The sequence below is a fragment of the Bos javanicus genome, chromosome 8, assembly GCF_032452875.1.
Source record: "Bos javanicus breed banteng chromosome 8, ARS-OSU_banteng_1.0, whole genome shotgun sequence".
Classification (NCBI taxonomy): domain Eukaryota; kingdom Metazoa; phylum Chordata; class Mammalia; order Artiodactyla; family Bovidae; genus Bos; species Bos javanicus.
The window spans coordinates 23,252,596-23,280,041 of NC_083875.1; the positions used below are offsets into that span (position 1 = coordinate 23,252,596).

At 42.5% G+C, this 27,446-nt stretch overlaps 2 protein-coding genes and 1 pseudogene across 2 annotated transcripts; all 3 read right to left on the reverse strand.

Moving 5' to 3' along the window:
- Positions 1-2,051: 2,051 nt before the first annotated feature.
- On the reverse strand, positions 2,052-3,096 carry LOC133253380 (interferon alpha-1-like; annotated as a pseudogene).
- A 7,709-nt stretch (positions 3,097-10,805) lies between these two features.
- On the reverse strand, positions 10,806-11,615 carry LOC133252509 (interferon omega-1-like). The gene has a single exon (XM_061425152.1). It carries the CDS (start codon positions 11,537-11,539, stop codon positions 10,877-10,879), a length of 663 nt encoding a protein of 220 aa, XP_061281136.1. The 5' UTR covers positions 11,540-11,615; the 3' UTR covers positions 10,806-10,876.
- An 8,409-nt stretch (positions 11,616-20,024) lies between these two features.
- On the reverse strand, positions 20,025-20,737 carry LOC133253381 (interferon omega-1-like). Its single transcript, XM_061427026.1, has one exon. It carries the CDS (start codon positions 20,610-20,612, stop codon positions 20,025-20,027), a length of 588 nt encoding a protein of 195 aa, XP_061283010.1. The 5' UTR covers positions 20,613-20,737.
- Between the last annotated feature and the right edge of the window lie 6,709 nt (positions 20,738-27,446).

Genomic DNA, 27,446 nt, shown 5'->3' on the forward strand with positions numbered 1-27,446 from the left:
ACAACTAGCTGTTGAAAACCATCCACAGGAGGACTCTGGAGCCCACCCAAAAAAGATACCCCACGTCCAAAGCCAAAGAAGAAACTGCAACGAGGCAAAGGAGGCGCTCAATCACAATAAAAATAAACCCCATACCTGCCAGATGGGAAACCGAGAAACTGGAAAACAGTAATACCAAAAAAGTTTTCCCACTGTTGTGAATGTTCTGAGCCTTATGTCAGGCTTCCAAGCCTGCAGATCTGGCAAAAGGACTGTGTATCCCCAAGGAATCTGACTCTGAAGGCCAGTGGGATTTAATTACAGGACTTCCACAGGACTGTTGGAAAAAGACTCCATTCTCAAAGGGGAAAAACAAAATCTTGAGTGCACCATGACCCAGTGGAAAGGAGCAGTGACCCCACAGGGTACCAAACCAGACCTACCTGCTAAAGGTGGAGTCTCCTGTGGAGGTGGGTCAGCAGGGGCTTGGCGTGGGGACAAGGGCACTAGCAGCTGCAATCCTGGAAGGTGGCCCTTGGCGTGAGTCCCCTTGGAGGTTGCAGAAAATCAAACACTTCATTCATTAATAATGTTTCTTACTTTTATAGTACAAGAAGGGCAAAAATTGGCTTCTGAACTCTTTTGGGTTTTGGTCTTTCACTAGCAATGCAGAGGCTCCATGAGGTGACATTACCAGCAAGGATGGACAAGGGACTTTATGGAAAAGAGAACTAGGATCCAACCCGAAACAGCCCAGGACTGGAGACCAAAACCACACACTTCACAGCCCCTGCTCTTTGCTTCCTGCCTCTGCATTGATATGAGATGTCTATTCTTTCCCTATTATTCATGTTTGTCTTAGATCAAAGCATTTTCTACTAATCTTGCTTTCTCAAAGAGTTTCTTCAGAACTCATAGAAATGCTTTTAGAAGTATGAAACCCAGAAATTGGAATGCTCTTCAGCATACAGCAAAGGAAAGTTCTCACACTCTGAAACTAGCACCCAAGTTGAAAATAAAATACCTTTGTCAGGGGCCAGCACCTTTCCATGCTGCCCTCCAGTCTCTGTCTCAGGGCGGCTGTCCTGTCTCCTCCCTGAGGGCAGCCACTCTGTGATTCTCACGGTCCTGATGATTTCTGCCAGGAGCACTTGAAGCCTCTTGTGTGATATGGACTCATTGAATCCAAACAGTAATTGTATGAAAACTACACTCATGTCCCCATATTAAAGATGAGGAAACTGCCCTGCAGAGCCGATCTCCTGGGTTCCCTTATCCGCCTGCCCTCGTGTGCTGTTAACACATGGCCGTTCCATCGCTGCGTCCTTGTGCCATTCCCTCCCTTTTAAGACTGAGGTCATGGGACTCCATTTTAAGTCCTATTCTCATTCCATACTCTCATCCTATTTGATGAGTTCTTCTGTTATGCCTTACACTTTATGAAATTGCTTGTAAATTGCCATCTCCAATATCCATTGAACATTTGCACTGAAATGTCTACTATAAGTAGTTACCTTTTATTTTTATCTCCTGTCACAGCTTGATCCACCTTCTACTGGGGGAATTCCATTTTTCTCCCTTTCATTGTAGCATTCAAGCTAACTGATAGTCATTTCTACTACTAATTATACTATTTTTAAAATAGTTAACATTTTATTATAAATTAACTCATTATTGTTTTTTAGGTTACTTTCCATTAAAAAAACCAAAGTTATGAAAATGATTGGATTAATTATGTTCATGTCTACGTCCTGAGAGCAACACACCACCTGGCTAGAAAGTGTATTTTTACTTGTAATGTGCAAATCATAAATATGGGTGAAGGAATTGTAAAATGCATTCTTTAATCAAGTTGCCCATTCAGTCTTGATGTTTCTTTTTTAAAGAAAAACAAAGAAAGTTTTTTATAGTAAGGTTTAATGAATATATATATAATATATATATACAAAATATATTTTCCCCTTAAGTATACATACATAATTATATGAACAAAATAATTTAATTCTTTAAATATAGATAAATAAATATTAAATTAGATAAATAAATGTCCAAATAGATAAATAAGTAGATGGATCAGTTTGAGTATCTGCAAAGGAGTAGTGCCTGTAAAGTAGATCATGATGTCGCTTAATATACCTGAAATTATTTGACAAATTGATTCAATTCAGTGTATGATGACAGCAGAAATGAGTCTTCCACATGGCAGCACAGGAGGAAGTGTGGTCTGTTGGTCCGTGAGAATCATTTCCGTGTTGAACCAGGTGTGTGCTAGTCCTTTCTCCTGAATCTCTCCTGCAAGTTTGTTGAGGAAGAGAAGGCTCTCATGACTTCTGCTCTGACAGCCTCCCAGGCAGAAGGGCTGTGTCTCTTCTCTTGCAGATAGAGAGTGAGTCTGTGGAAGTATTTCCTCACAGCCAGGCTGGAGTCCTCCTTGAGCAGGGGACCCCCTGGCAGCCCCCCTCCTGCCTCAGACAGGCTTGCAGGTCAGTGAGCTGCTGATCCAGTGCAGTGCGGAGCTTGTCCAGGAGGCTCTCATCCCACACAGCGGCCGAGCCCTCTGTGCTGAAGAGCTGGAAGGTGTGCTGGGTCACCTCCCGGAACACAGAGATGGCTTGAGCCTTCTGCAACTGGCTGCCACCCAGCGCCTCCAGGGGGAATACGAAGTCATTTCTGTCCTTCAGGCAGGAGGAAGGGGAGACCCTCTTCAGTTGTTGCAGGAGCATCAGGACCCTCCTGTTGGCCAGGCTGTGGGTGTGAGGCAGGTGGCAGCCCGGAGAGCAGATGGCGTTGCAGCTGAGCAGCAGCAGGGCCAGCCAGAAGGAAGGACCAGGCTGGGGCCATCGGGGACCTTGCAGATGCTTCTGGCCTGGGGAGGTGGATGACTGTGAACCTGCTTTCTAGGTTCTCTGAAGACCTTCCATCAGGCCTGTGTCTTAAGTAGGAGCCCATGGTTTCCATTTTCTGAAAGTTCCCTCTTACTTTCTCTACTTTTATTTTTGCTTTTCAATGTGCACTCTCCAAATTCGTTAGAATAGTGTTTCACAAACATTTTTTTCATTATTGCCTTCCCTTCCCCTATTGACAGAGTCTTCTGAGAGTTTTTTTTTTCCTAATTACCCCCACCATGAAATGTTGACAACACATTTATGCTATGGATCCATCTTTGTACTCCATGCATATCTTTATACATAGAATAAGAAAGTGCAAAGCTTACTTGTTATATTCACCCTAGGGTTAACAATGCCATAAAATGAAAGGCGTACAATAAATGTAAAATTTGTTGAGTTTTATTTAACTTTATGAATGAGTTTGAAGAATGACTTTTAATGGCGGATATTTACTTATATAAATAGTAATGTACCAAATTACATATTCATATGAAATTCATATAAAAATATATAATAATACCATAGTATGCTACTGCTAAGCTGCTAAGTCACTTCAGTCATGTCTGACTCTGTGCGACCCCATAGATGGTAGCCCACCAGGCTCCACCATCCCTGGGATTCTGCAGGCAAGAACACTAGAGTGGGTTGCCATTTCCTTCTCCAATGCATGAAAGTGAAAAGTGAAAGTGAAGTAGCTCAGTCATGTCCGACCCTCAGCGACCCCATGGACTGCAGCCTTCCAGGCTCCTCCGTCCGTGTGATTTTCCAGGCAAAAGTACTGGAGTGGGATGCCATTGCCTTCTCCAATAACACAGTACAGATAGACTTAAAAATCTTTGAAAACTCAAAATCACTGAAAATCTTAGGTTCTTTTCTTCATATTTATTTTGAAGTACTTTTAACTTTGTTTCCTTTCAGAAATCAATTTTTAATTCCCTGTCTGCTGAATATTCATCTCAATTTTATAACATTTCTTTCTGTTTAGCTCTTGACATACTTATGGATGTTCTTAACAACTTTGATAGGAATAAATAATAAAATACCATGATACCAATCCAATGGAGGAGAGTGAAGAGGAACTAAAGAGCCTCTTGATGAGGGTGAAAGAGGAGACTGAAAAAGCTGGCATAACACTCACCATTTAAAAACCTAAGCTTCTGACATCTATGGCAAATAGATGGGGAAAGAGTGGAAACTGTGACACATTTTCTTTTCTTGGTCTCCAAAATCACTGTGGACATTGACTGCAGCTACAAAACTAAAAGACACTTGCTCCTTGGAAGAAAAGCTATAACAGAACTAGACAGCATGTTAAAAAGAGTAAACATCACTTTGACAACAAACATCTGTATAGTCAAAGCTATGGTGTTTCCAATAGTCTTGTTTGGATGTGAGAGGTGGACCATAAAGAAGGCGAGTGCAGGAGAATCAATGCTTTCAAATTATGGTGCTGGAGAAGACTCTTGAGAGTCCCTTGGATAGCAAGGAGATCAAACCAGTCAAGAAATCAACCCTGAAAAGCATTGGGAGGATTGCTAATGAAGCTGAAGCTCCAACATGTAAGTGAATGTTAGTTGCTCAGTAGTGTCTCATCTTTGTGACCCCATGGACTGTAGCCAGCCACTTGCTCTTCTGTCCATGGAATTCTGTAGGCAAGAATACTGGAGTAGGTTGCCATTCCCTTTTCCAGCGATCTTCCTGACCCAGGGATCAAACCCAAGTCTCCCACACTTGCAGGTACATTCTTTACCATCTGAGCTACCAGGGAAGCGCTGTACTTTGGCCATCTGATGTACAGAGCCAACTCAATGGAAAAGACCCTGATACTGGGGAAGATTGAGGGCAGGAAGAGAAGGGGGAGATAGAGGAGGAAATTGTTGGATGACATTACCAACTCAGAGGTTATGAATTTGAGCAAACTCCAGCAGATAATGAAGGACAGGGAATCCTGGCATGCTGAGGTCCATGGGGTTGCAAAGAGTCAGACAGGATTGGCACAGTATTTAGCAACTCAAAAATAGCAATAAAATCTCCTTCCCTTGAGCCCTGGACAGCACACTTCTCCAGGTGTAGGAGGGCCAAAGAGCTCTTTTTCTCGGGTTCCTTTGGGATGCCCACTTTGGAGAGTTTTCAGTTCTGGGCTCTGCAGACCATCAGGGCACAGCATCCTCAGTGAGTCTTTTGATACTGATTTACTATTAGGGGGAAAACCTTTTTGTTTTCACAGTGCTGAGAGCTGAAGAGGGAGACTTGTAGCCCTTCCAGCGACAGTGTCCTCTGGTTGGAAGCTCAGAACCTTGCATTTTCCAAGCCTTCCCTAGAGTTTTGTGCTTTATTTTCCAGGAAGGATTCCATTTACTGAAGGGCTTCAGGCGAGGAGTCAGCGAGTTGGGGTCGATTTTACCTATTTGGGTCCCTTCTGGCGCCATCCAGCAATGGCTCAGAGACAGGGAACCTGGTGGTGGTGATGGGACCTCTGGAAGATGTCCAGGATGTCCTGGGGGTGAATCAGAGCACAGCCACCACCAGGGCCAAGGCCAGAGGAGCTGTTACTTCCTGCCTTAAGAATATTTATCCCTGTACAGATTAAACTAAAAAAAAAATATTTCCTGGCCTATTCATGTATAATAAGAAAAAGAAAATTAGAACATGAAACCGACAGATTTCTTCTTGAACAAGTGGCAGGAAAACTCAGGAATTAAGGGGAAATATTTTAATTCTCAAGATACTGAAATTTACTAACTTTCACCAAAACATGAAGTTAAGCAAATTGGTTAATTTCACTGCCCCTTTCTGACTGGTTCCTGATGAAAGGAATGGTTCATGCAAATATTTGGATCAAGCCATGGATAGGGAACAATTGGCTAAACGGTTAAATGACTTTTAAAATATCCAAGTGTTTTTCAAAATATATTAAAATAAAAATTATTTTAGGTATATTTTTCCCATTATCCCTTGGGAAGAACCAGAAGGCAGAGCATTCTTCCCTGTTGTCTCATTTTTCTTGCTGTTTCCTTTCGTTCATCAGTACTCTTAATGTCCTTTAGATGTCATCTAAAGGATGGGCCATCATTCCTCTCTCTGATTCAGACTCTATGGTTTTTACTTGTGAGTGTGGATTATCAGTTTTCTTTCTGAAGAAGGGGGTTGAGAGTAATTACACATGACAATGTCTTCTCTGTCATGTATGCTTTGAACATGAAATATTTACATACAACCTCAACTAGTGGACTGCAGGCGCTAAATGTGCCATGCCCTGGGTCTTGGTTCAGGCTGCTCTAACAGGTCCCAGAGTCTGGTCGCTCATCAGTGGCAGAAGTTTATTTGTCACAGTCCTGGGGGCTGCATGTGTGAGCTCAGGGTGCCAGCAGGGTGGAGTTCTGGTGAGAACCCTCTTCGGGGTTGCAGACCACCAGCGTCTCTCAATGTCCTCACATGGTGGAGAGCAGAGACGAAGCAAAGTGTCTTGTGAGCCTCATGAAGACAGTAATCCTGTGCATGAGGAATCCCCCCTCATAATCTCCTCTAATCCTAATGATTTCTCTAATATCCCACCTCCTGATATGATCACATGATGGGGGTAGATTTCAATATATGAATTTTGGGAACACACACACATTCAACCTGTAACATGGTAACAAGAAGATACCGAGGCACTGTGTTTATTGCAGATTCATTAGAATATATTTCATTCTTGATATTTATTTGAGGATAATGCATTCCTTGATGCTGTCATCCCTCATTATGGCTCATTCATCCTGAATTGATTACTAATTAAATGTTACAATGCTGCTGTGAACATGATTACCAAGAACTTGCCAAACAAATTCCACAGACTTTCAGTCTTTATAAAAAATGACATTGACAGAAACTATAAATTCCTTTGCCTTTAAAAGGGACACTTAATCCTTCCAACATAGTTGAACCTGAGTTGTAAATATTCTCATTTCCAGGAGCCACCTGCTAAGACTTTACTTGAATAAAACAATCTAATAAGAAAATGGCAAGTCCAGGCTTCAAAACCTATTATGTCAAATTCCAAACTCTACCTCCCTATCCATACCATAAACACTGTGCAAATTGTATGTATTGAACCATCACTTATTTTCCTATTTCACTAACACACATTGTGCCTTTGTATTCCTTACCTTGCTTTTACAGTACTCTATATTTTCATTAGTTTATCGTCTACCTCCAAATTTCTAGATGAATTGAACAATTGACAAAGTATCCTGATTAGTTTATGTAATAAACAAAATGAAATTATCAACTGGTAATTCTCTCCGAGAGTCTAAATGTGACTGACAAAATTAATATTTCTAATAATTATAAAATAATCATATTTAACTATCCAAGATGATTCATATAGATTGCTCAATTAACCGTCACCATAAACTTGAGATGCATGATAGATAAGACCCTTGAGAATTATAGGCATTGCAAGAGATTGGATTACAAACATTTCAGTGAGTCTCTGTAGGAAACAGGCTTCCCTCGTGGGAGAGAATCTTTCAGTGGATTAAAGAATCCACGTGCCCATGCACGAGAGGGGTGTTAGATCCCTGGACTGGGAAGATCCTCTGGAGGAGGAAATGGCAACGCACTCCAGTATTCTTGTCTGGGAAATCCCACTCAGAGAAGCCTGGCAGGCTACAGTCCATGGGGTCACAAAGAGTCGAATAAGACTTAGCAACTAAACAATGAGAACAACTGTAGAAAAGACCAAGCTGACAGGGCTCTTGTGGATTTAGGTTAGAAATACTTAATGCTACCAAATTATATGAATATGGGAAATGACTGGAAGAATAGAAGACGACATATGCTAACAGGTGAAATGTTAGGGATGGAGCAGAGCATCCCTGTTGCCATCAGCAGGGAGACCAGAGGTTCAGAAATTCAGCACTTCACCTGGGTCTCAGTGAAATAACTCAGGTCCTGCACTAAGCTAAGTCCTCCAAGTTCCCTTCGCTGCGCCCCAGCGGCCGGGATGTGCACCTAAACTCTCAGTAATGGACCGGACGCGCCTCCAGGTCCAGCGCCGCGAACTTCTGCGCAGGATCCAGGGGAGAACGAGGAGTCCCGGTTGACAAGAGCCTTGACCCGGCGAGGCGCCGCCATAGCCAAGCGAGCCCGTGGGGCCGCGGGAGCAGTGAGGAGGTTTCCTATTTGGTCCCACTGCCCAGGGGAGCTTTAATGCTACTTTGCTCAGATTCTTAGATTTCTGCACCTGCCCTCATGTCCACCCTCCCCTTCCTAGGAGGAGATTTTGGCCAGAGCGGTTTACATCGGTGCTGTTTATGCTGGGATTGATCGCTGGAAATCAGAGCATGTTGTGAAGTATTTTCAAATTCAGGATTGTTTCTGGGGATGAAGACTAATTCTTTCAGGGATTCAGGGAAAGAGAAAGGCACCTGAACTCTGGACAGGAATCTAGGAGATATTCGGACCCTCCAGTGAGAAGACTTGGGGACAAGACTGAGACTGAAAATTATTTCATTTAATATTAATATAAATGGTTAATTTCTCTTGCAATGTTAATTGGTTAAAAAATATTTCAAAATTTATAGTGAAAGTCATTCAGTCATGTCTGACTCTTTGTGACCCCATGGATTATACAGTCCATGGAATTCTCCAGGCCAGAATACTAAAGTGGGTAGGCACTCCCTTCTCCAGGGGATCTTCCCAACTGAGGGATTGAACCCAGGTCTCCCACATTGCAGGCAGATTCTTTAGCAGATGAGCCATTAGGAAAGCCCAAGAATACTGGAGTGGGTAACCTATTCCTTCTCCAAGGGAGTCTTCCTGACCCAGTCATTGAACCGGGGACCTGTGCATTGCAGGCTGATTCTTATAATTTATAAGTAATCATAAATAACTTAAACTTTATAAGTCTTAAATATCAAGTTAAGATATTTTAAGACCAAATTTTTAAGTTCTTGGCTTCAGTGGAAACAAAATCATCAGTAATGTTTGCAAAATTGCATCCTAGTTTATCTCACTTCATTGCATGAATGTTGTATTTCACTAACAATGTCAAAGAATGCTAAAAGTACCTCACAATTGCACTCATCTCACACGCTAGTAAAGTAATGCTCAAAATTCTTTGAGCCAGGCTTCAGCAATACATGAACCGTGAACTTCCAGATGTTCAAGCTGGTTTTAGAAAAGGCAGAGGAACCAGAGATCAAATTGCCAACATCTGCTGGATCATCGAAAAAGCAAGAGAGTTCCAGAAAAACATCTATTTCTGCTTTATTGACTGTGCCAAAGCCTTTGACTGTGTGGATCACAATAAACTGTGGACAATTCTGAAAGAGATGGGAATACCAGACCACCTGACCTGTCTTTTGAGAAACCTGTATGCAGGTCAGGAAGCAACAGTTAGAACTGGACATGGAACAACAGACTGGTTGCAAATAGGAAAAGGAGTCTGTCAAGGCTGTATATTGTCACCCTGCTTATTTAACTTATATGCAGAGTACATCATGAGAAACACTGGGCTGGAGAAAACACAAGCTGGAATCAAGATTGCGAGGAGAAATATCAATAACCTCAGATATGCAGATGACACCACCCTTATGGCAGAAAGTGAAGAGGAACTAAAGAGCCTCTTGATGAAGGTGAAAGAGAAGAGTGAAAAAGTTGGCTTAAAGCTCAACATTCAGAAAACGAAGATCATGGCATCTGGTCCCATCACTTCATGGCAAATAGATGGGCAAACAGTGGAAACAGTGGCTGACTTTACTGTTGGGGGCTCCAAAATCACTGCAGATGGTGATTGCAGCCATGAAATTAAAAGAAACATACTCCTTGGAAGGAAAGTTGTGACCAACCTAGACAGCATATTAAAAAGTAGAAATGTTACTTTGTCAACAAAGGTCCATCTATTCAAGCCTATGGTTTTTCCAGTGGTCATGTATGGATGTGGCAGCTGGACTATAAGGAAAGCTGAGTACCAAAGAATTGATGCTTAGGAACTGTGGTGTTGGAGAAGACTCTTGAGAGTCCCTTGGACTACAAGGAGATCCAACCAGTCCATCCTAAAGGAGATCAGCCCTGGGTGTTCATTGAAGGGACTGATGTTGAAGCTGAAACTCCAATATTTTGGCCACCTGATGGGAAATGCTGACTCATTTGAAAAGACCCTGATGCTGGGAAAGATTGATGGCAGGAGGAGAAGGGGACAACAGAGCATCAGATGGTTGGATGGCATCACTGACTCAATGGACATGAGTTTGAGTGGACTCTGGGACTTGGCGATGGACAGGGAGGCCTGGCATGGTGCACTTCATGGGGTCCCCATGAGTCAGACACGACTAAATGACTGACCTGAACTGAACTGATGACCCAGTAACTATGGTAAATAATTAATTTCAGTTTACAAAATCCCTTTTTCTCTCATTTTTTACAAACAAGGGTCTTCCCTAGTGGCTCAGACAGTAAAGAATCTGCCTAAAATGCAGATTCCAGATTCCATCCTTGGTTGGGAAGATCCCCTGATGAAGGAAATGGCAACATACTCCAGTAGTCTTGCCTAGAGAATCCCATGGACAGAGGAGCCTGGCGGGCTTTAGTCTATGGGGTCACAAAAAGTCGGACTTTACCTAGCAACTAAATATAAAATGGTAAAAAATTCAAGAAGTTCACCTTCATAATATTTAATAAATAAAACAAATTACAAATTTAATGAAATAAAAATGTGAATGTATTTGTTAAATTTTAATACAATGTAAACAAAAATATTTTATATGGAAAAATAAATATGAGGAGATAAAAGAATAAATATAACAAAATAAATAAGCAAATAAACAATACAATCAGGGCAGTCTTCCCTTCGGGACTGATGCACCTGCAGCCAAAATAATTTATATATATTCATTTACTACTGACAAAGTATTGGCTGAAGTAATTCAATAAATTTTGTGGCTACAGCAGAAATCAGAGTCTTCTGAATTGACCACAGATGAGTGTGCAAAGATGATGAGGCATCTTAGTCAGTGCGAGTCATATCAAGGTGAGTTCAGGTCTCCATCCATCATTCTTAACCTTTCTTGCAAGCTGGTTGATGAAGACAAGGATCTCATGATTTCCAGTCTGACGATTTCCCAGGCACAGTCACTGTATTCCTTCTCTTGCAGGTAGACATGGATGCCCTGGAAGTACCTCTTCACGGCCAGTGTGGGGCCTGTCCTTCCCAGGGCAGAGTCTTCCTCTCCCATCACCTGCCCCAGGCAGGCATCCAGGTCGTCCAGCTGCTGATGGAGTCCAGTGTGGAGCTGCTCCAGGAGGGTGGTGTCCCAGGCAGCAGAGGAATGCTCTGTGTGGAAGAGGTTGAAGGTCTGCTGGAGCATCTCGTGGAGCACAGAGATGGCCTTGGCCTCCTGGAGCTGGCCACCCTCCACCATCTCCTGGGGGAAAGTGAAGTCTTTTCTGTCCTGCAGACAGAAGCGAGGGGAGAGTCTCCTCATTTGGCCCAGGAGCCTGAGGTTCTTCCTGCCAACCAGCACATGGTTCAGAGACAGGTCACAGCCCAGGGATCCTCCCGGGCTGTAGCTGATCAGCACCAGGGCCATCAGTAGAGAGAGCATGAAGGCCATGGGGAAGATGAGGCTGCTGCTGGCCTGGCTGAGACGGTGTCTGGTGGAACCTTGAGGTAGGTTCTCTGATGCCATGCTTTCTAAGCAAGGCCATTAAATAGGGAACACAGTAATTTTCATTTTCTAATCATTTCTATACACTTTTACTTCCTATTTTGATTTTCATTTATGTATTCTGAATATGGTTAAAGAAATTGTCATCAGTTTAAACTATTACTTTTATCTATTTCCCAATAACTTCAAATGTACCCATCCAAATGGATATTTATCAATCAAATGAGAAAGGTCTTTGTCTTACATCAGAAATGATGTAGGTTTCTAAGTACAAACATTATCACTCTTTCTCTTTCATGTGTAAATGTGGCTCTTCTCTGTTCCATGAACACATTTTTGGCCCTGATCCTAGGCTCAATTTCTGTTTCTTACTTTACTTAGGAAGGCAGGCTCTGTATTTATCAAGCATTTACCAGGTCACTCTAGCAAAGAAACTGTTTGAAACAAAGGATGGGTTTCCTTTAGTGTTTGATTTAGAGAAGAGGCTGATTATTGTGAGTCCATGAGCTCCTCCCATGTTTCTTTTCCTTCTAGAACACGTTCCTGCAGGTCCATGTGGTTGTGCTTCAGGGAACCACGAAGTCAGGACTATTACAGACATCATGCTTGCTTTCACCATTTTCATACTGGAGACCTATTGTCCATTGCTAGCATGGCCATTTCCCTATCAAGAATTCTGGTTCTTCTCAGATAATATGGGTGGGGAGACTCTAATTCCAGGATAATTGTATTTCCCCAGCAGCACCTCACTCACACGGGAGAGACAGAGTCCCTTCATCACCTCCTGGACTCCCTCCTTGCGGCCAGGCTCACCACATCCTGTGGACTCGAAAATCTCTTTTCTGTGGAGGGCTTGTTTATTTGTTGGGAAAGTAAATTCTCTTCCTGAACCCCATCCTTCACAGAGTGTTTCTGTGAAGGACCCTAGTTCTCAGTGGTGACCTCCTCTTCTCCTGTCCCATTTCCCCAGGTGTCCAAAGTGTCAGCAGTGCTCAGATGCTGAGAGCAAAAGTGTGTTTGTGTAAGTTGGTGAAGGGATTTCCAACTGCAGTCATTTTGCTTTTAGTAGATAAATAATATTTACTTTGCCAAGTATAGTTTTTATTATTCAACTCTTTTACTTAAACTGTTCAACACTTGTTCTGCTCAGAGTTTCTGAGCTGGAGGAAGGATATTCAGTGCTGGTGTGTCTCTCGTTGGAAGCTTATGTCACAGAATCTAGTGAGTTACGGTCGTTTGTTCAGGCAGTTGATTCCTCCCGTCATCTCTGTTCCTCTGTCTCTGTCTCCTCTGAGAATGCAGGGCAGTTAGGCTTCTTTCCCTGAGTGTAATTTTTAATTTAAACTTTTTATATTCACTTAGTGACTTATTGGACAAGATTCGTCTCATTGCTCCTTCTCTGGTTGTAATTCAGGATGAGGTGAGAAGAAGAAAGAGAAGTAAAAAAGGCCCGAGGAGCTGCATCACTTTCAAGAGGTTATATTTTTTTGTTTCTCTTTGCAATTTTGCTAAAAAGTAAAGTTCCATAGTTGTTTTGTGGGCGACTAGAAAACAAGGGTAAGTCTCAATGTTATGAATATGAAAGAAAGGAAGTGGCTTTCCCTGACACAGTGATGTATTCTGGGTTAGCAAACTTCAGTGCAGCATAGCTGGGGCCTAGGCTGTGGCAGAGGGGAAGGACCAGGTCAATATGAACAACAGAAAGGCTGGGACATGGCTGCTTCTGATAGAATCTCAAGGAAGGCCAAGTCCTTAGTCCGTGGACTGCCCTCAGCTTTGTAAGACCAGCTACCTGATTTTTCTTTCCTTTAATCCATATGTGGTCTGTATAGGGGAGAAGGAAGAAGTCACACGCACCAGCTCATGGGAAACAGCAATCAGAACCCCAGTTCCTAGAACACTAACCCTCTCTCACAGGGTCAAAGAGACCAGTCTTGCTGTGCATCTGTGACAAATCCACCTGGGCAATGAGAAGTTGCTTTGAAAAAACTAGAATGAAAGGGAATGAAATGATTCCCAAAGATCCTGATCTTAATCTGGGTAACAATAATTATGATATTAAAAATGATAATTGAATTTTATTGATTGTAACCCTAATCTCCCTAATATCCCACCTTGTGATATGATCACATTGATGGGTTGGGTTTCTTTGGGTTTTTTAAGAATTTTAAATGCATTTATTTTATGTATTTATTTGGCTGTTCCAGGTCTTAGTTTGGCATGCTGGCTCTTCCATATTCCTTGCCTCAGACAGGATCTTTACTTGTGGCATGGGAAGTCTTGGTTGTGGACTGTAGGATCTAGTTCTCTGGCCCGGAACAAGACATCGAGTTCTAGAAGAGTGGACAACTTTCCTAGAATATCTTCCTCAGCAAAAACTTTAAGTGCTGTGGGATTTCTCTCCATTATGTACAAGGCCCTGCTCAAAAGGGAGGAAACTTGGGTTCCTGGGCTCTTCACAGTCCTGCGGGCATTCCCTCTCCTAGAATGAACACTTAGAGATTCAACATGCAGACCCTTGACTGTGTTAAGGAACTTGCAGTCAAAGCTGCTCTTGCTTGGACTAAGGGTGGAGTAAAGAGGTTACTATTGGTTATTGATATGAAAGACTGCTATCATTCACTAAGTTCCACATTCTCAGGCTAATTTGTATTATTTGAACTTTGAATTATTTGAATTAAAGGATGTCCTCTGTGACTGCTACTAAAGTTGTCTTGATGTTTTAGAAGACGAAATGAACGTCCGGTGTGGGCTACACTCAGGAGCCCCAGATTGTGTGAGAGTAGAGCTTCCTGCTGCTCCCAGTCCCTCCTCTTCATCAGCTCTGAGTACTGGCCCTCAGCTGCTCTGAGCACGTGCTGCATCCTTCCTCCTCTTCCTGCCTCCAAAGTCTTCTCCCCTGCTCCCAGGAGGGCAGTCATCATCTCCTCCTGGAATCCACATCGACAAGCACATTGTCATATGTGTGTGTGGTCAGCACACTTTGTTGAGAGAATGAAGAGAACGCTATGAATTAACCCATGTTCGTTATTATGCCACTATTATCTGTAGACAACCAGAAAACAGGAGCTATAGTCCTGTAAATAACTGAAGAATTCAAACCTTATGGAGTCACACCTCTAAGTTCTCTTTTAGACTAAAGAAGAGAGATTGAGCCTCAGGTTTTTCTTTCAAGCTGAGTTGACTCATATAGATGAATATTTCCTTTTGGATTGAGACTTTTCCGTGAGTATATTTCATTTCCAGTGTAATAACACAAAGGAAGTATTGAAGCTGTGACATTCTCTGATGCCCAGAATAGAAGGGAAAAGTTTTCAGTAGAGACAAAATTGAGAAAAGTGTAGAAAGTGACAATTCTGGCCTAATTAAAAATCTTATTTACGGGAAGGTGCTGGGAACAGCTTGATAAAGGCTGGCACAGCCCAACACCTGCAGCATCACCAAGTTCACCAGATGCCAACTTCTTCCCTGGTGACACAGAGGGTGATATTCTCCAGCCCTGGAGAATGGTGATCATCACCATTGACACACTCTGAGAGACCAGGAATCCCCCAAAATCAGCACTTCAGTGAAACTGAGTCCCACGGCTCCAGCTCAACAAGATGCTCAAATCTGCCTTTCCTGTGCCCCAGCGACCGGGAGGACACCACAGAACTCCCTGTAACAGAGCAGCTGGCCTTGCTCGCCCAGCAGACCTGTCTCCAGGTCCAGCGCCTTGAACTCCAGCACCACGAACTCCAGCACCACATCCACCGGGAGAACCGGGGAACCTGTGTAGGCAGGAGCCTCCAGCTGAGCTAGGTGCTGCTGGGGCCCAGGGAGAGCCTGGGGCCTTAGGAGCAGTGAGGAAACTTTCTTTTGGGGCCAGATGGCCCAGGGGAGCTTTGCAGGGGTTTCGCTCAAAACTTGATTTCTGCACCTGCCCCTGAGTCCATCCTCCCCTTCCTGGGAGGAGATTTTAGCCAGAGCGATTTACACTGGTGTCCGTTTATGCTGCAACTGATGCCTGGAAGTCTGAGCCTGTTGTGGTATGTTTTCGGATTCCGGGTTGTTACTGGGGACAAAGACTAACTTGGGGAAAGGGGAAAGGCATGTACATTCTGGACAGTAAGCTAGATATTGGGACCATCCAGTGGGAAGACTTACAGGACAAGACTGAGACTTATAGGAGCCCCTGGGGAAAGGGAAAATGATTTTATTTAATATAAATAGTTAATTTCTCCTGCAACGTTCAAGTAGTTAAAAATATTTTAAAATGTATAAAGAAGTCTGAAACTCACACTAAGTCTAAATATTCCTTATGCCAAAACAAAACTTTAAGTTCCTGCCTTCAGTGGAAGCAAAATCATCTGTAATGTTTTCAAAATTACTTCTTTGTTCATCTCAGTTCAATTGAGGGAAAGCCATATTTGAAAAACATATGACCCAGTAGATTAAATAATTAATCTCAATTTTCAAAATCTTTTTTTCTTCTCATTTCCTTTAACTAAAGATCTTGTGTTAAGCTTTCAAATTTATACATAGTTTTGCATTGGAGAGTTTTATTAACTTTTTAAAACTGTCATTTCGTACACATAAGTGCTTTAAAAGTCATAATCAAGAGGTTTTTTATTTCAGAATCATGTAGGTTTACACTTAATGTACCATTTCCTACCTAATAAACATCTTATATGCCAAAAGCACTGATTACATATTGATTTGATGCCTACTAAATATCGCAGTGTGCTTGGTACAGTCATGTGATTATTTTATTTGCTAGTAAAATTTTTAAATATGTAGATGGCACCCCACTCCAGTACTCTTGCCTGGAAAATCCCATGGACGGAGGAGCCTAGTAGCCTGCAGTCCATGGGGTCGAGAAGAGTCGGACACGACTGAGCAACTTCACTTTCACTTTTCACTTTCAGCATTGGGGAAGGAAATGGCAACCCACTCCAGTGTTCTTGCCTGGAGAATCCCAGGGACGGGGGAGCCTGGTGGGCTGCGGTCTATGGGGTCGCACAGTTTCGGACATGACTGAAGCTACTTAGCAGCACCAGAAAAGATTAACTTATTCTAAGTTGCAGAGGTGGAATTTTTGCATTAAAAATTAGAGTTGAGCAAGGCACAGATATGGCGTAATCATCTTTAGGGTAGACATGAAATAATGGCAAAACCTTTGTATACACGTGGCACAGTGACAACTCTCACAGCTGTTTAATGTGTCCCTCATGCTTTATATAATCTACTCATTTTTGCTAATTTTGTAAGTTGTTGTATTAACATCATATAGATTATAGAACATGAGATGGTATATTGAATGGAGTACAGTAGTCTCATTATCCCTATTTTTTTTAATTGGAAAATAATTGCTTTACAATGTTGTGCTGGTTTCTGCTGTACAACAACGTAAACCAGCTGTAAGTACACATATATCCACTCCCATATCCTTATTTTAAAGCTGAGAAAACAGTAGCATAGGACAGAAAAATTGACTGGATGAAATGATACAGGAAATTGAGGGAAAACTAAAGAGATGCCCAGGTAACAAATATACTGGTCACCTGAGAAGACAAGAGTAACCTGCAAAAAATAAAGACAAAAAATGTAGCAAGATTGTCATTTTCAAACAGTTTAATTGGTAAAACTCTTTTAAGCTTATCATCATTATTATTATCATTATTACACTTACACTTTTATTGACAACCCTGAGGACCGGTAGTATGCTACCATTGTGCAGGATGCTGGGTGGGTGGGAATAAGAAATGGAGACTTGCTCCTGCTTTGGAGAGTCAATTCCTCCCCATTTAAGGGACTCTCAGTTAGAAGGTCCTGATGGAGGATGTGTGTGGGGAAGGATTTTAAAATGAAAAGAAAGACTTTGATCTGGAAACTACAGACTATAAGAAATTCTTAAAATAATAAAGGTTGAAATATGGTGAATGAAATGTATAAATTGGTGGGATCTTTGTTGATCAGTTTTTATAAATGAACCCTGGCTTGTTACTGCAGGAACTAGGATATACCTCAGTAACAATATTTTCTGTGCAGCATGTTGACATATTGATTTTTAAAATCTTTCTTAGAAAATCATACTATTTGAAGACAGACAACATACCTATTTCCAGTAATTAACACCCTGTTCAAATCTTAGCCACACGTACGTCCATGGTCAAATGGTCAAATATCAAAGTTTTAGCTTAGGTTCTGGTTCAAGATGGCAGAGTAGAAGGACATGCACTTATCTACTGCAAGAGCAACAAAATTGCAACTAGCTGTTGAACAACCATCCAGAGGAGGACTCTGGACCCGCTGAAAAAGGATGTCCCACGTCTAAACACAAAGAAGAAACTACAACGAGATCCAGGAGGCACTCAAACACAATAAAAATAAATCCCATACCTGCCAGATGGGAAAGCAACAAACTGTAAAACAATAATACCAAAAAAGTTCTCCCACCGTTGTGAAGGTTCTGAGCCTCATGTCATGCTGGCAAGCCTGCAAAGGGATAGGGAATCCTCAGGGAATCTGACTCTGAAGACCAGTGGGATTTGATTACAGGACTTCCACAGGACTGTGGGAGAGACTGTTTTTGCAGGGGACAAACAAAATCTTGCATGCACCAAGACCCAGGGGAAGGGAGCAGTGACCCCACAGGAGACTGAACCAGACCCACCTCCTAAGGTTGGAGTCTCCTATGGAAGTGTGGGTCAGCAGTGGCTTGCCCTGGGGACAAGAGTACTAGCAGCAGCAATCCTGGAAGGTGGCCCTTGGTGTGAGTCTCCTTGGAGGTTGCCGAAAATCAAGCACTTCATTCATTAATCATGTTTCTCACTTCTTTAGTATGAGAAGAGGTAAAACTGGCTTCTGAACCATTTCTTGGGTTTTGTTCTTTCCGTAGCAAAACAGAGGCTCCAGGAGGTGACATTGCCAGCAAATATGGACAAGGGATTTTATGGAAAGGAGAACTAGGATCCAACCTGGGACAGCCCAGAACTGGAGATCAGAACCACACACTTCACAGTCCGTGCTCTGTCCTTCCTTCCTCTGCCTATGTTTGATTATCTGCACTGATATGCGATCTCTGTTCTTTCCCTATTATAGTATTTATGTTAGATCAAGCATTTCCTACCAATTCATCTTTCTCAAAGAGTTTTTTATGAACACATAGGTATGCTTTTAGAAGTATGAAACCCAGAAATTCGAATGCTCTTCAGCATACAGCAAAGGAACGTTCTCACACTGAAAGCACTGTGAAACTAGCACCCAAGTTGAAAACAAAATACCTTTGTCAGGGGCCAGCACCTTTCCATGCTGCCCTCCAGTCGCTGTCTCAGGGCGGCTGTCCTGTCTCCTCCCTGAGGGCAGCCACTCTGTGATTCTCACGGTCCTGATGATTTCTGCCAGGAGCGCTTGATGCCTCTTGTGTGATATGGACTCATTGAATCCAAACAGTAATTGTATGAAAACCACTCTTACTGTCCTCGTATTAAAGATGAGGAAACTGACCTGTTGTGTTTGTAAGATATTTCAGGGTCACACTGTTGGTAAATAGCAGAGTTGGGATTCAGAGGTTTTGGAATTTCTAGAACTCTCCTTTCACTTGGACTCTCTTCCTGTGGCTTCCACTCTGACTACACCATGCAGCTAGAAGAAATCAGCACAGAACAGAGCTCCTGTGTTGGAGGCAGTGAAAGTATTGTGGAAGGGAGTGAATTGCTCAGTAAGGCAGTGCTGAGGAGAAGGTGGGAGGCAGAGGAATAGGAGTCAGGAGCAGCCAGTCCACACCGTATGGCATCAGCTTTCCAGCAGGAGGTGACTGCTTCCCTCAGATATGTCTATCAACCATTTTTTAATGAGTGGGTATAAATTAGTTATGCCTGTGAGATCAAGACTAATCATTTTATACAATTTCATAATTTCCTTTCTAACTTTTTTGTTTTCGTCACCCTCCACAGCTTAGAGGATCTTAGTTCCTCACCTGAGACTCCCTGAGGGAAAACTCAGAGTCCTAACAATGGCACCCACAGAAAATTCTCAGAATTCCACCTTTTGACAGACATTTCCTAGAAAATGATAGAACTGTTCCACAGAATAAAGTGAACAAATACTATTTTGTTATAGGTATATGTAGAAAAAATAAGGATTTAGGTTTTCAAAATAAGAACTCAAGAAATTTATCTTGATAACTATTTAATAAGTAAAACAACAATTTTAATGAAATAGGGAAATATATTTTCTAAATGTTAGTACAATGTAAACATACACATCTTTTATATGAAAATATAAATATGATGAGATAAAATATTACTTTAACTAAATAAATAAAGAAAAAATAAATAACATCAGGGCAGTCATCGCTTATGGATTGATACACCTGCACGTGTCTAATTGCTTATTACTACTGACATGTATCGGCTGAGTTAATTCAATAAATTTGGTGGCTAAAGCAGAATTCAGAGTCTTCTCAAATGACCCCATGTGAGTATACAAGGATGATGTGGCAACTTAGTCAGTGAGGGTCATGTCAAGGTGAGTTCGGGTCTCCATCCTTCATTCTTAACCTTTCTTGCAAGCTGGTTGCTGAAGAGAAGGATCTCATGATTTCCACTCTGACGATTTCCCAGGCACAGTCGCTGTATTCCTTCTCTTGCAGGTAGACATGGATGCCCTGGAAGTACCTCTTCACGGCCAGTGTGGGGCCCGTCCTTCCCAGGGCAGAGTCTTCCTCTCCCGTCACCTGCCCCAGGCAGGCGTCCAGGTCGTCCAGCTGCTGATGGAGTCCAGTGCAAAGCTGCTCCAGGAGGGTGGTGTCCCAGGCAGCAGAGGAGCGCTCTGTGTGGAAGAGGTTGAAGGTCTGCTGGAGCATCTCATGGAGCACAGAGATGGCCTGGGCCTCCTGGAGCTGGCCGCCCTCCACCATCTCCTGGGGGAAAGCGAAGTCTTTTCTGTCCTGCAGACAGAAGAGAGGGGAGAGTCTCCTCATTTGGCCCAGGAGCCTGAGGTTCTTCCTGCCAACGAGCACGTGGTTCGGAGACAGGTCACAGCCCAGGGATCCTCCCAGGCCATAGCTGACCAGCACCAGGGCCATCAATAGAGAGAGCACGAAGGCCATGGGGGAAGTTGCGGCTGCTGCTGACCTGGCTGAGACAGCGTTTGGTGGAACCTTGAGGTAGGTTCTCTGATGCCATGCTTTCTAAGTGAGGCCATTAAATAGTGAATATGAAAGTTTTCATTTTCTAATCATTTCTGTGCACTTTTACTTCCTTTTTTGGTTTTCTTTTATGTATTCTCAACACAGTCAAAGAAATTTTCTTCCTTCTAGACTATTAATTTTGCCTTTTCGTAGTGACTTCAGATGTGCCCATCCAAATGGATATTTTTCAATCAAATGACGAGGGTCTTTGTCTTAAGTCAGAATTGATGGACATTTGTAATTACACACGTTATTGCCCTTTATCTCTCATGCATAAGTGTTGCTCTCCTCTCATCCATGAACACATTTTTGGCTTGCTCTTAGGCTCCATTTTTCCCTCTTTGGTTCCATTGTAAGCCAGGCTCTGTCTGCTCTATGGTTTCCGTATTTATAAGGGGTTTACCAGATCACTCTAGGAGTTAAGGTCTTGGAAACAAATGATGAGTTTTCTTTAGTGTTTGATTCATAGAAGAGGCTGATTATTATCAGTCCTTGAACTCCTCCCACATTTCTCTTCCTTCTAGAACACGTTCCTGCAAATCCCCGCCCTTCAGGGAACCGTGAGGGCAGGACCATTACAGAACTCACCCTTTCTGTCCACCATTTTCTTACTGGAGACCTGTCGTCCTCCGCAGGCTGGGCCAATACCCCCACCAGAATCCTGGTTCTACTCAGGGTACATCGGTGAGGAAACTGTAAATCCAGGATAATTTTATTTTCCCAGAAGCACCTCACTCACAGGGAGAGATCACATGGAGCCACCCCCTGTCCTCTGGAGTGACTGAGTCCCCTTGTTCACCTGCTGGACTCCCTCCCTGAGGACAGGCTCACCACATCCTGTGGACTCGAAAATCTCCTTTCTGTGGAGGGCTTATTGATTTGTTGAGAAAATAAATTGTCTCCCCGAAACCCCAACCTCTCCCCCGGAGTTTTTGTGTGAAGGACCCTAGTTCTCAGTGGTGACCTCTTCTTCTCCTGACCAGTTTCCCCAGCTGTCTAAAGTGTCAGCAGTGCTCAGATGCTGAGAGCAAAAGTGTGTTTGTGCAAGTTGTTGGAGGAGTTTCCAACTGTAATTATTTTACTTTCAGTAGATAAATAATATTTACTTTGCCAAGTATAGGTTTTATTATTCAACTCTTTTACTTAAACTCTTCAACACTTGTTCTGCTCAGAGTTTCTGAGCTGGAGGAAGGAGATTCAGTGATGGTATTGTCTCTTATTGGAAGCTTATGTCACAGAATCTAGTGAGTTACAGTTGTTCATTCAGGCAGTTGATTCCACCAGGCATCTCTGTTCCTCTGTCTCTTTTCCTCTGAGAATGCAGGACAGTGAGACCCAGCCTACTAGATCAGGAGAAATAGCCTTCTTTCCTTTACTTGAGTGTAATTTTTCATTTAAACTTTTTATATACATTTAGTGACTTATTGGACAATGTTGGTATTCCTGCCTCTGCTCTGGTTGTATTTCATGATGAGGTGAGAACAAGAAAGGGAAGTAAAGAGAGCCAGAGAGGCTGCATCTCTTTCACTTTCAAGACGTTGGATTTGTTTTTGTTTCTCTTTGCAACTTTCCTAGAAAGTAAAATTCCACAGTTGTTTTGTGGGCAAGAAGAAAACAAGGGTAAGTCTCAATGTCCTGAGTATGAAAGAAGGGAAGTGGTTTTCCCCTGACGTAATGATGTATTATTCTGAGTTAGCAAACTGCAGTGCAGCACAGCTGGGGAGTGGCTGTGGCAGAGGGGAAGGATGAAGCCAGTATGAACAACAGAAAGACTGGGACAAGGCTGCTTCTTACAGAAGCTCAATGAAGGCCAAGTCCTGGGTCAGTTGACTGCCTTCAGCTTTGTAAGACCAGCTAGCTGATTTTCCTTTCCTTTAATCCACATGTGATCAATATAAACGGAGATGGAAGAGAGACGGGCGATCAGAACCCCAGTTGCTAGAACACAAACCCTTTCTGGCAGGGTTTAGGAGACCAGCGTTGCCTAGCATCTGTGTAGTTGGTAAATCCACTTGGGTAATGAGAAGATGCTTTGAAAAAACTAGAATGACAGGGAATGAAATGATTCCAAAAGATCCTGATCTTAATCTGGGTAACAGTAAAATTATGATATTAAAAGTAATAGCTGAATTTTATTGATTGCTAACCCTAATGATCTCCCTAATATTCCAGTTTGTGATATGATCACATTGATGGGTTGGGTTTCTGCAGGTTTTTTAAGAATTTTAAAAATATGTATGTTATGTCCTTATTTGGCTGGGTCAGGTCTTAGTTGAATCATGCTGGATCTTGGATCTTCCTTGCTTCATGCAGAATCTTTACTTGGGCCATGGGAAATCCTGCTTGCCACATGCAGGATCTAGTTCCCTGACCAAAGATCCAACTCAGGCTCCCTGCTATGGGAGCATGGAGTCCTGGCCACTGAACCATCAGGTAAGTCTCGAGGGGTTTCACTATATGAATTTGGGGAACACACACACATTCAGTCTGTACATGGTAATAAGAAGATACCACGGTATTGTGTTTATGGCAAGGATTCATTAGGATCTATTTCATTCTTGTATTTATTTGAGGAGAAAGAACACATTCCCTGATGCTATCCTCACTTTTTATGGCACATCCATCCTGAATTGTTTACTACATAAATGTTATACTGTGAACCTAATTATAAAGGACATACCTGGCTTCCCTGGTGGCTCAGATGGTAAAGAATCCACCTGCAATGCAGGAGACCAAGATTCAATCCCTGAGTCGGGAAGATCCCCTGGAGAAGGAAGTGGTAACCCACTTCACTATTCTTGCTTGGAGAATTCCATGGGAAGAGGAGCCTGACAGGCTACAGTTCATGGGGTCACAAAGAGTCAGACTCGGCTGAGCAACTAAGACTTTCACCAGACAAATTCCACAGATACTCAGTGTTCATCAAATGACAATGACAACAGCAACAAATTCCTTAGCCTCTGAAGGGACTCACTTAATCCTTTCAACATAGTGAAACTGAATTAATATTCTCCTTTCCAAGAAGCCCCTGCTAGGACTTTATTTGAATGAAATAATCTAATAATGAATTTGCAGATCCAGATTTCAAAACCTAATATGTCAGATTCCAAACTCCCTGTCCACAGCATAAACACCTGAGCACACTGCATGTACTGAACTCTCACTTATTTTCCTCTTTTACTTCTAACACAAGATGTCCCTTTGTTGTTTCATACCTCGATGTTACAAATCTCTTATTTCCATTAATGTCTCCCTCCAAATTCTCAATAAGCTGAGCGATTTCCAAAGTATCCTGATTATTTTGTATAAGAAGCAAAATGAAATTATCAAGTGGTAGTTATTACTGAGAGTCTAACTGTGCTTGACAAAATTAATAATTCTAATAATTATAAAATAATCGTATTTAACTGTCCAAGATGACTCATAGATTGTTAAGTGATCCTCACCATAAAATTGAGACACATGATGGACAAGATCCTTGAGAGTTATGACCCCTGCACGAGATTGGGTTACAAACATTTCAGTGAATCCTCTGTAGAAAACCCCAAGCTGATGGTACTTGTGGATATAGGTAAAGTATACTTATTGCTACCAAATTACATGAATGTGGGAAATGACTGGAAGAATACAAGACGACGTATGCTAACGGGTGAATTGTGACGGATGGAGCAGAACATCCCCATGGCCATCAGCAGGGAAACAGGAGTCCGGAAACTCAGCACTTCCCCTGGGCCTCAGTGAAACAGCTCAGGTCCTGCACTAAGCTAAGCAGCCCTCTGAGCTCCTTTTGCTGCGCCCCAACGGCCGGGAGGGGGCGCCCGATCTCTCAGTAACTGACAGACCGGCGCCGCAAACCCAGCTGGACCCGCCTCCAGGTACAGAGCGGCTAACTCGGGCGGCGGGTCCACGGGGAGAACTCGGGGGTCGCCCTCGGCAGAAGCCGCGACCCGGGCGAGGCGCCGCCGGGGCCCAGGGAGCGCGTGGGGCCGCGCGAGCAGAAAGGAAACTTCTTTTTCGGCCCGACTGCCCTGGGGAGCTTTGACGCCGCTTCTCTCAGAGCCTTTAATTTCTGCACCTGCCTTTGTATCCACCCTCCCCTTCCTGGGAGGAGACTTTACCCAGAGCGATGCCGGTGCCGGTTTATGCTGCGATTGATGGCTGGAAATCCAGTGGCAACCCACTCCAGTACTCTTGCCTGGAAAATCCCATGGGCGGAGGAGCCTGGTAGGCTGCAGTCCATGGGGTCGCGAAGAGTTGGACATGACTGAAGCGACTTAGCAGCAGCAGCAGATGGCTGAAAATCAGAGCATGTTGTGTTACGTTTTCAGATTCAGGACTGTTTCTGGGGAAAAGGCCTAATTCAGGGACAACGGGAAAGGCATCTACAATCCGGACAGAAATCTCGATATTGCGACTCTCCAGTGGGAAGGAAGACTTGGGGACAAGACTGAGACTTAAAGGAGCCCCAAGGGAAAGAGAAAATTATTTCATTCAATATTAATATAAAAGGTAAATTTCTCCTGTAATGTTAATTGTCTGAAAAATCTTTTAAAATATATGTCTTAAACTCACATCAAGCTGAAATATTTTCCTTATGCCACAACAGTACTTTTAAGTTCCTAGCTTTAATGGAAGTAAAATCATCTGTAATGTTTTCAAAATTGCTACTTTGTATATATCTCTCTTCACTGAGGAAATGCCATATTTGACAAATTATGACCCAATACTACCTTAAATAACCAATCTCAACTTACAAATTCCTTTTTCTTCTCATGTCTGTTAACCAAGGATCATGTATTACACATTCATTTTTTTATGTAGTCAGTTTTTCATTGGAGAGTTTCATTAACTTTTTCAAAATGTCAAATCATATGGATAAGTTGCTTAAAAACCTGCAGTCAAAATGCTTTTGATTTCAGCATAATGTGTGCTCAGTAGGTACCAACTGAAATAGGCAGTTGGGTATATGATTCCAGCATGCATCTTCGGACGGCATCACCATCAAGACAGATTTTTAAAGCCCTGAAAACTAGAGCAGGTCATGACCTAGTTCATGAGTTTAAACAGAAAACAATACTGGGCTCTGAACAGAGGAAAACCACAAGTGTCTTGTCATACATGAACCTCAACTGGATACAAGCCAGATGGCAGAGTGCAGTGTGAGTGTGGAGCCTGGGATCTGGTTGAGGACCTTGCAATCTGTGTGTCTTCTAGCTGGAGATGACGGAGTTTGAACAAAAATGAATCATGAACGAACCCCTTTACATGGGTAAAATGACAATGCAAGAGCAGCGGGTGCATTGTGCATGGATCAGAAATTCACAGAAGAAACATGCATTTCCAGTGGATATGATGGGGAAGGGATGTCACCTGCTCTAGCGCACTGGTCTTAAAACTAAAGTCTCAACTCCACAGCTCTTCTCAGCTCTACTCTGTGATGCTGGGGCTCCAGTTACTTTCAGTACATTTCTCCTTTGCCTGCAGATTGCTTTTCTTTTCTTTTTTTTTTTTTTTTTTATGGTATAGCAGAAAGAACAATATTCTTTTTTTTTTTTTTTAAACTTTACAATATTGTATTGGTTTTGCCAAATATCAAAATGAATCTGCCACAGGTATACATGTGTTCCCCATCCTGAACCCTCTTCCCTCCTGCCTCCCCATACCATCCCTCTGGGTCGTCCCAGTGCACCAGCCCCAAGCATCCAGTATCGTGCATCGAACCTGGACTGGCAACTTGTTTTATACATGATAGTATACATGTTTCAATGCCATTCTCCCAAATCTTCCCACCCTCTCCCTCTCCCACAGAGTTCATAAGACTGTTCTATACATCAGTGTCTCTTTTGCTGTCTCGTATACAGGGTTATTGTTACCATCTTTATAAATTCCATAATATGTGTTAGTATACTGTATTGGTGTTTTCCTTTCTGGCTTACTTCACTCTGTATAATAGGCTCCAGTTTCATCCATCTCATTAGAACTGATTCAAATGAATTCTTTTTAATGGCTGAGTAATACCCCATTGTGTATATGTACCACAGCTTTCTTATCCATTCATCTGCTGATGGACATCTAAGTTGCTTCCATGTCCTGGCTATTATAAACAGTGCTGCGATGAACATTGGGGTACACGTGTCTCTTTCCCTTCTGGTTTCCTCAGTGTGTATGCCCAGCAGTGGGATTGCTGGATCATAAGGCAGTTCTATTTCCAGTTTTTTAAGGAATCTCCACACTGTTCTCCATAGTGGCTGTACTAGTTTGCATTCCCACCAACAGTGTAAGAGGGTTCCCTTTTCTCCACATCCTCTCCAGCATTTATTGCTTGTAGACTTTTGGATCACAGCCATTCTGACTGGCGTGAAATGGTACCTCATAGTGGTTTTGATTTGCATTTCTCTGATAATGAGTGATGTTGAGCATCTTTTCATGTGTTTGTTAGCCATCTGTATGTCTTCTTTGGAGAAATGTCTATTTAGTTCTTTGGCCCATTTTTTGATTGGGTCATTTATTTTTATGGAATTAAGGTGTAGGAGTTGCTTGTATATTTTTGAGATTAGTTGTTTGTCAATTGCTTCATTTCTATTATTTTCTCCCATTCTGAAGGCTGTCTTTTCACCTTGCTAATAGTTTCCTTTGTTGTCCAGAAGCTTTTAAGTTTAATTAGGTCCCATTTGTTTATTTTTGCTTTTATTTCCAATATTCTGGGAGGTGGGTCATAGAGGATCCTGCTGTGATGTATGTCGGAGAGTGTTT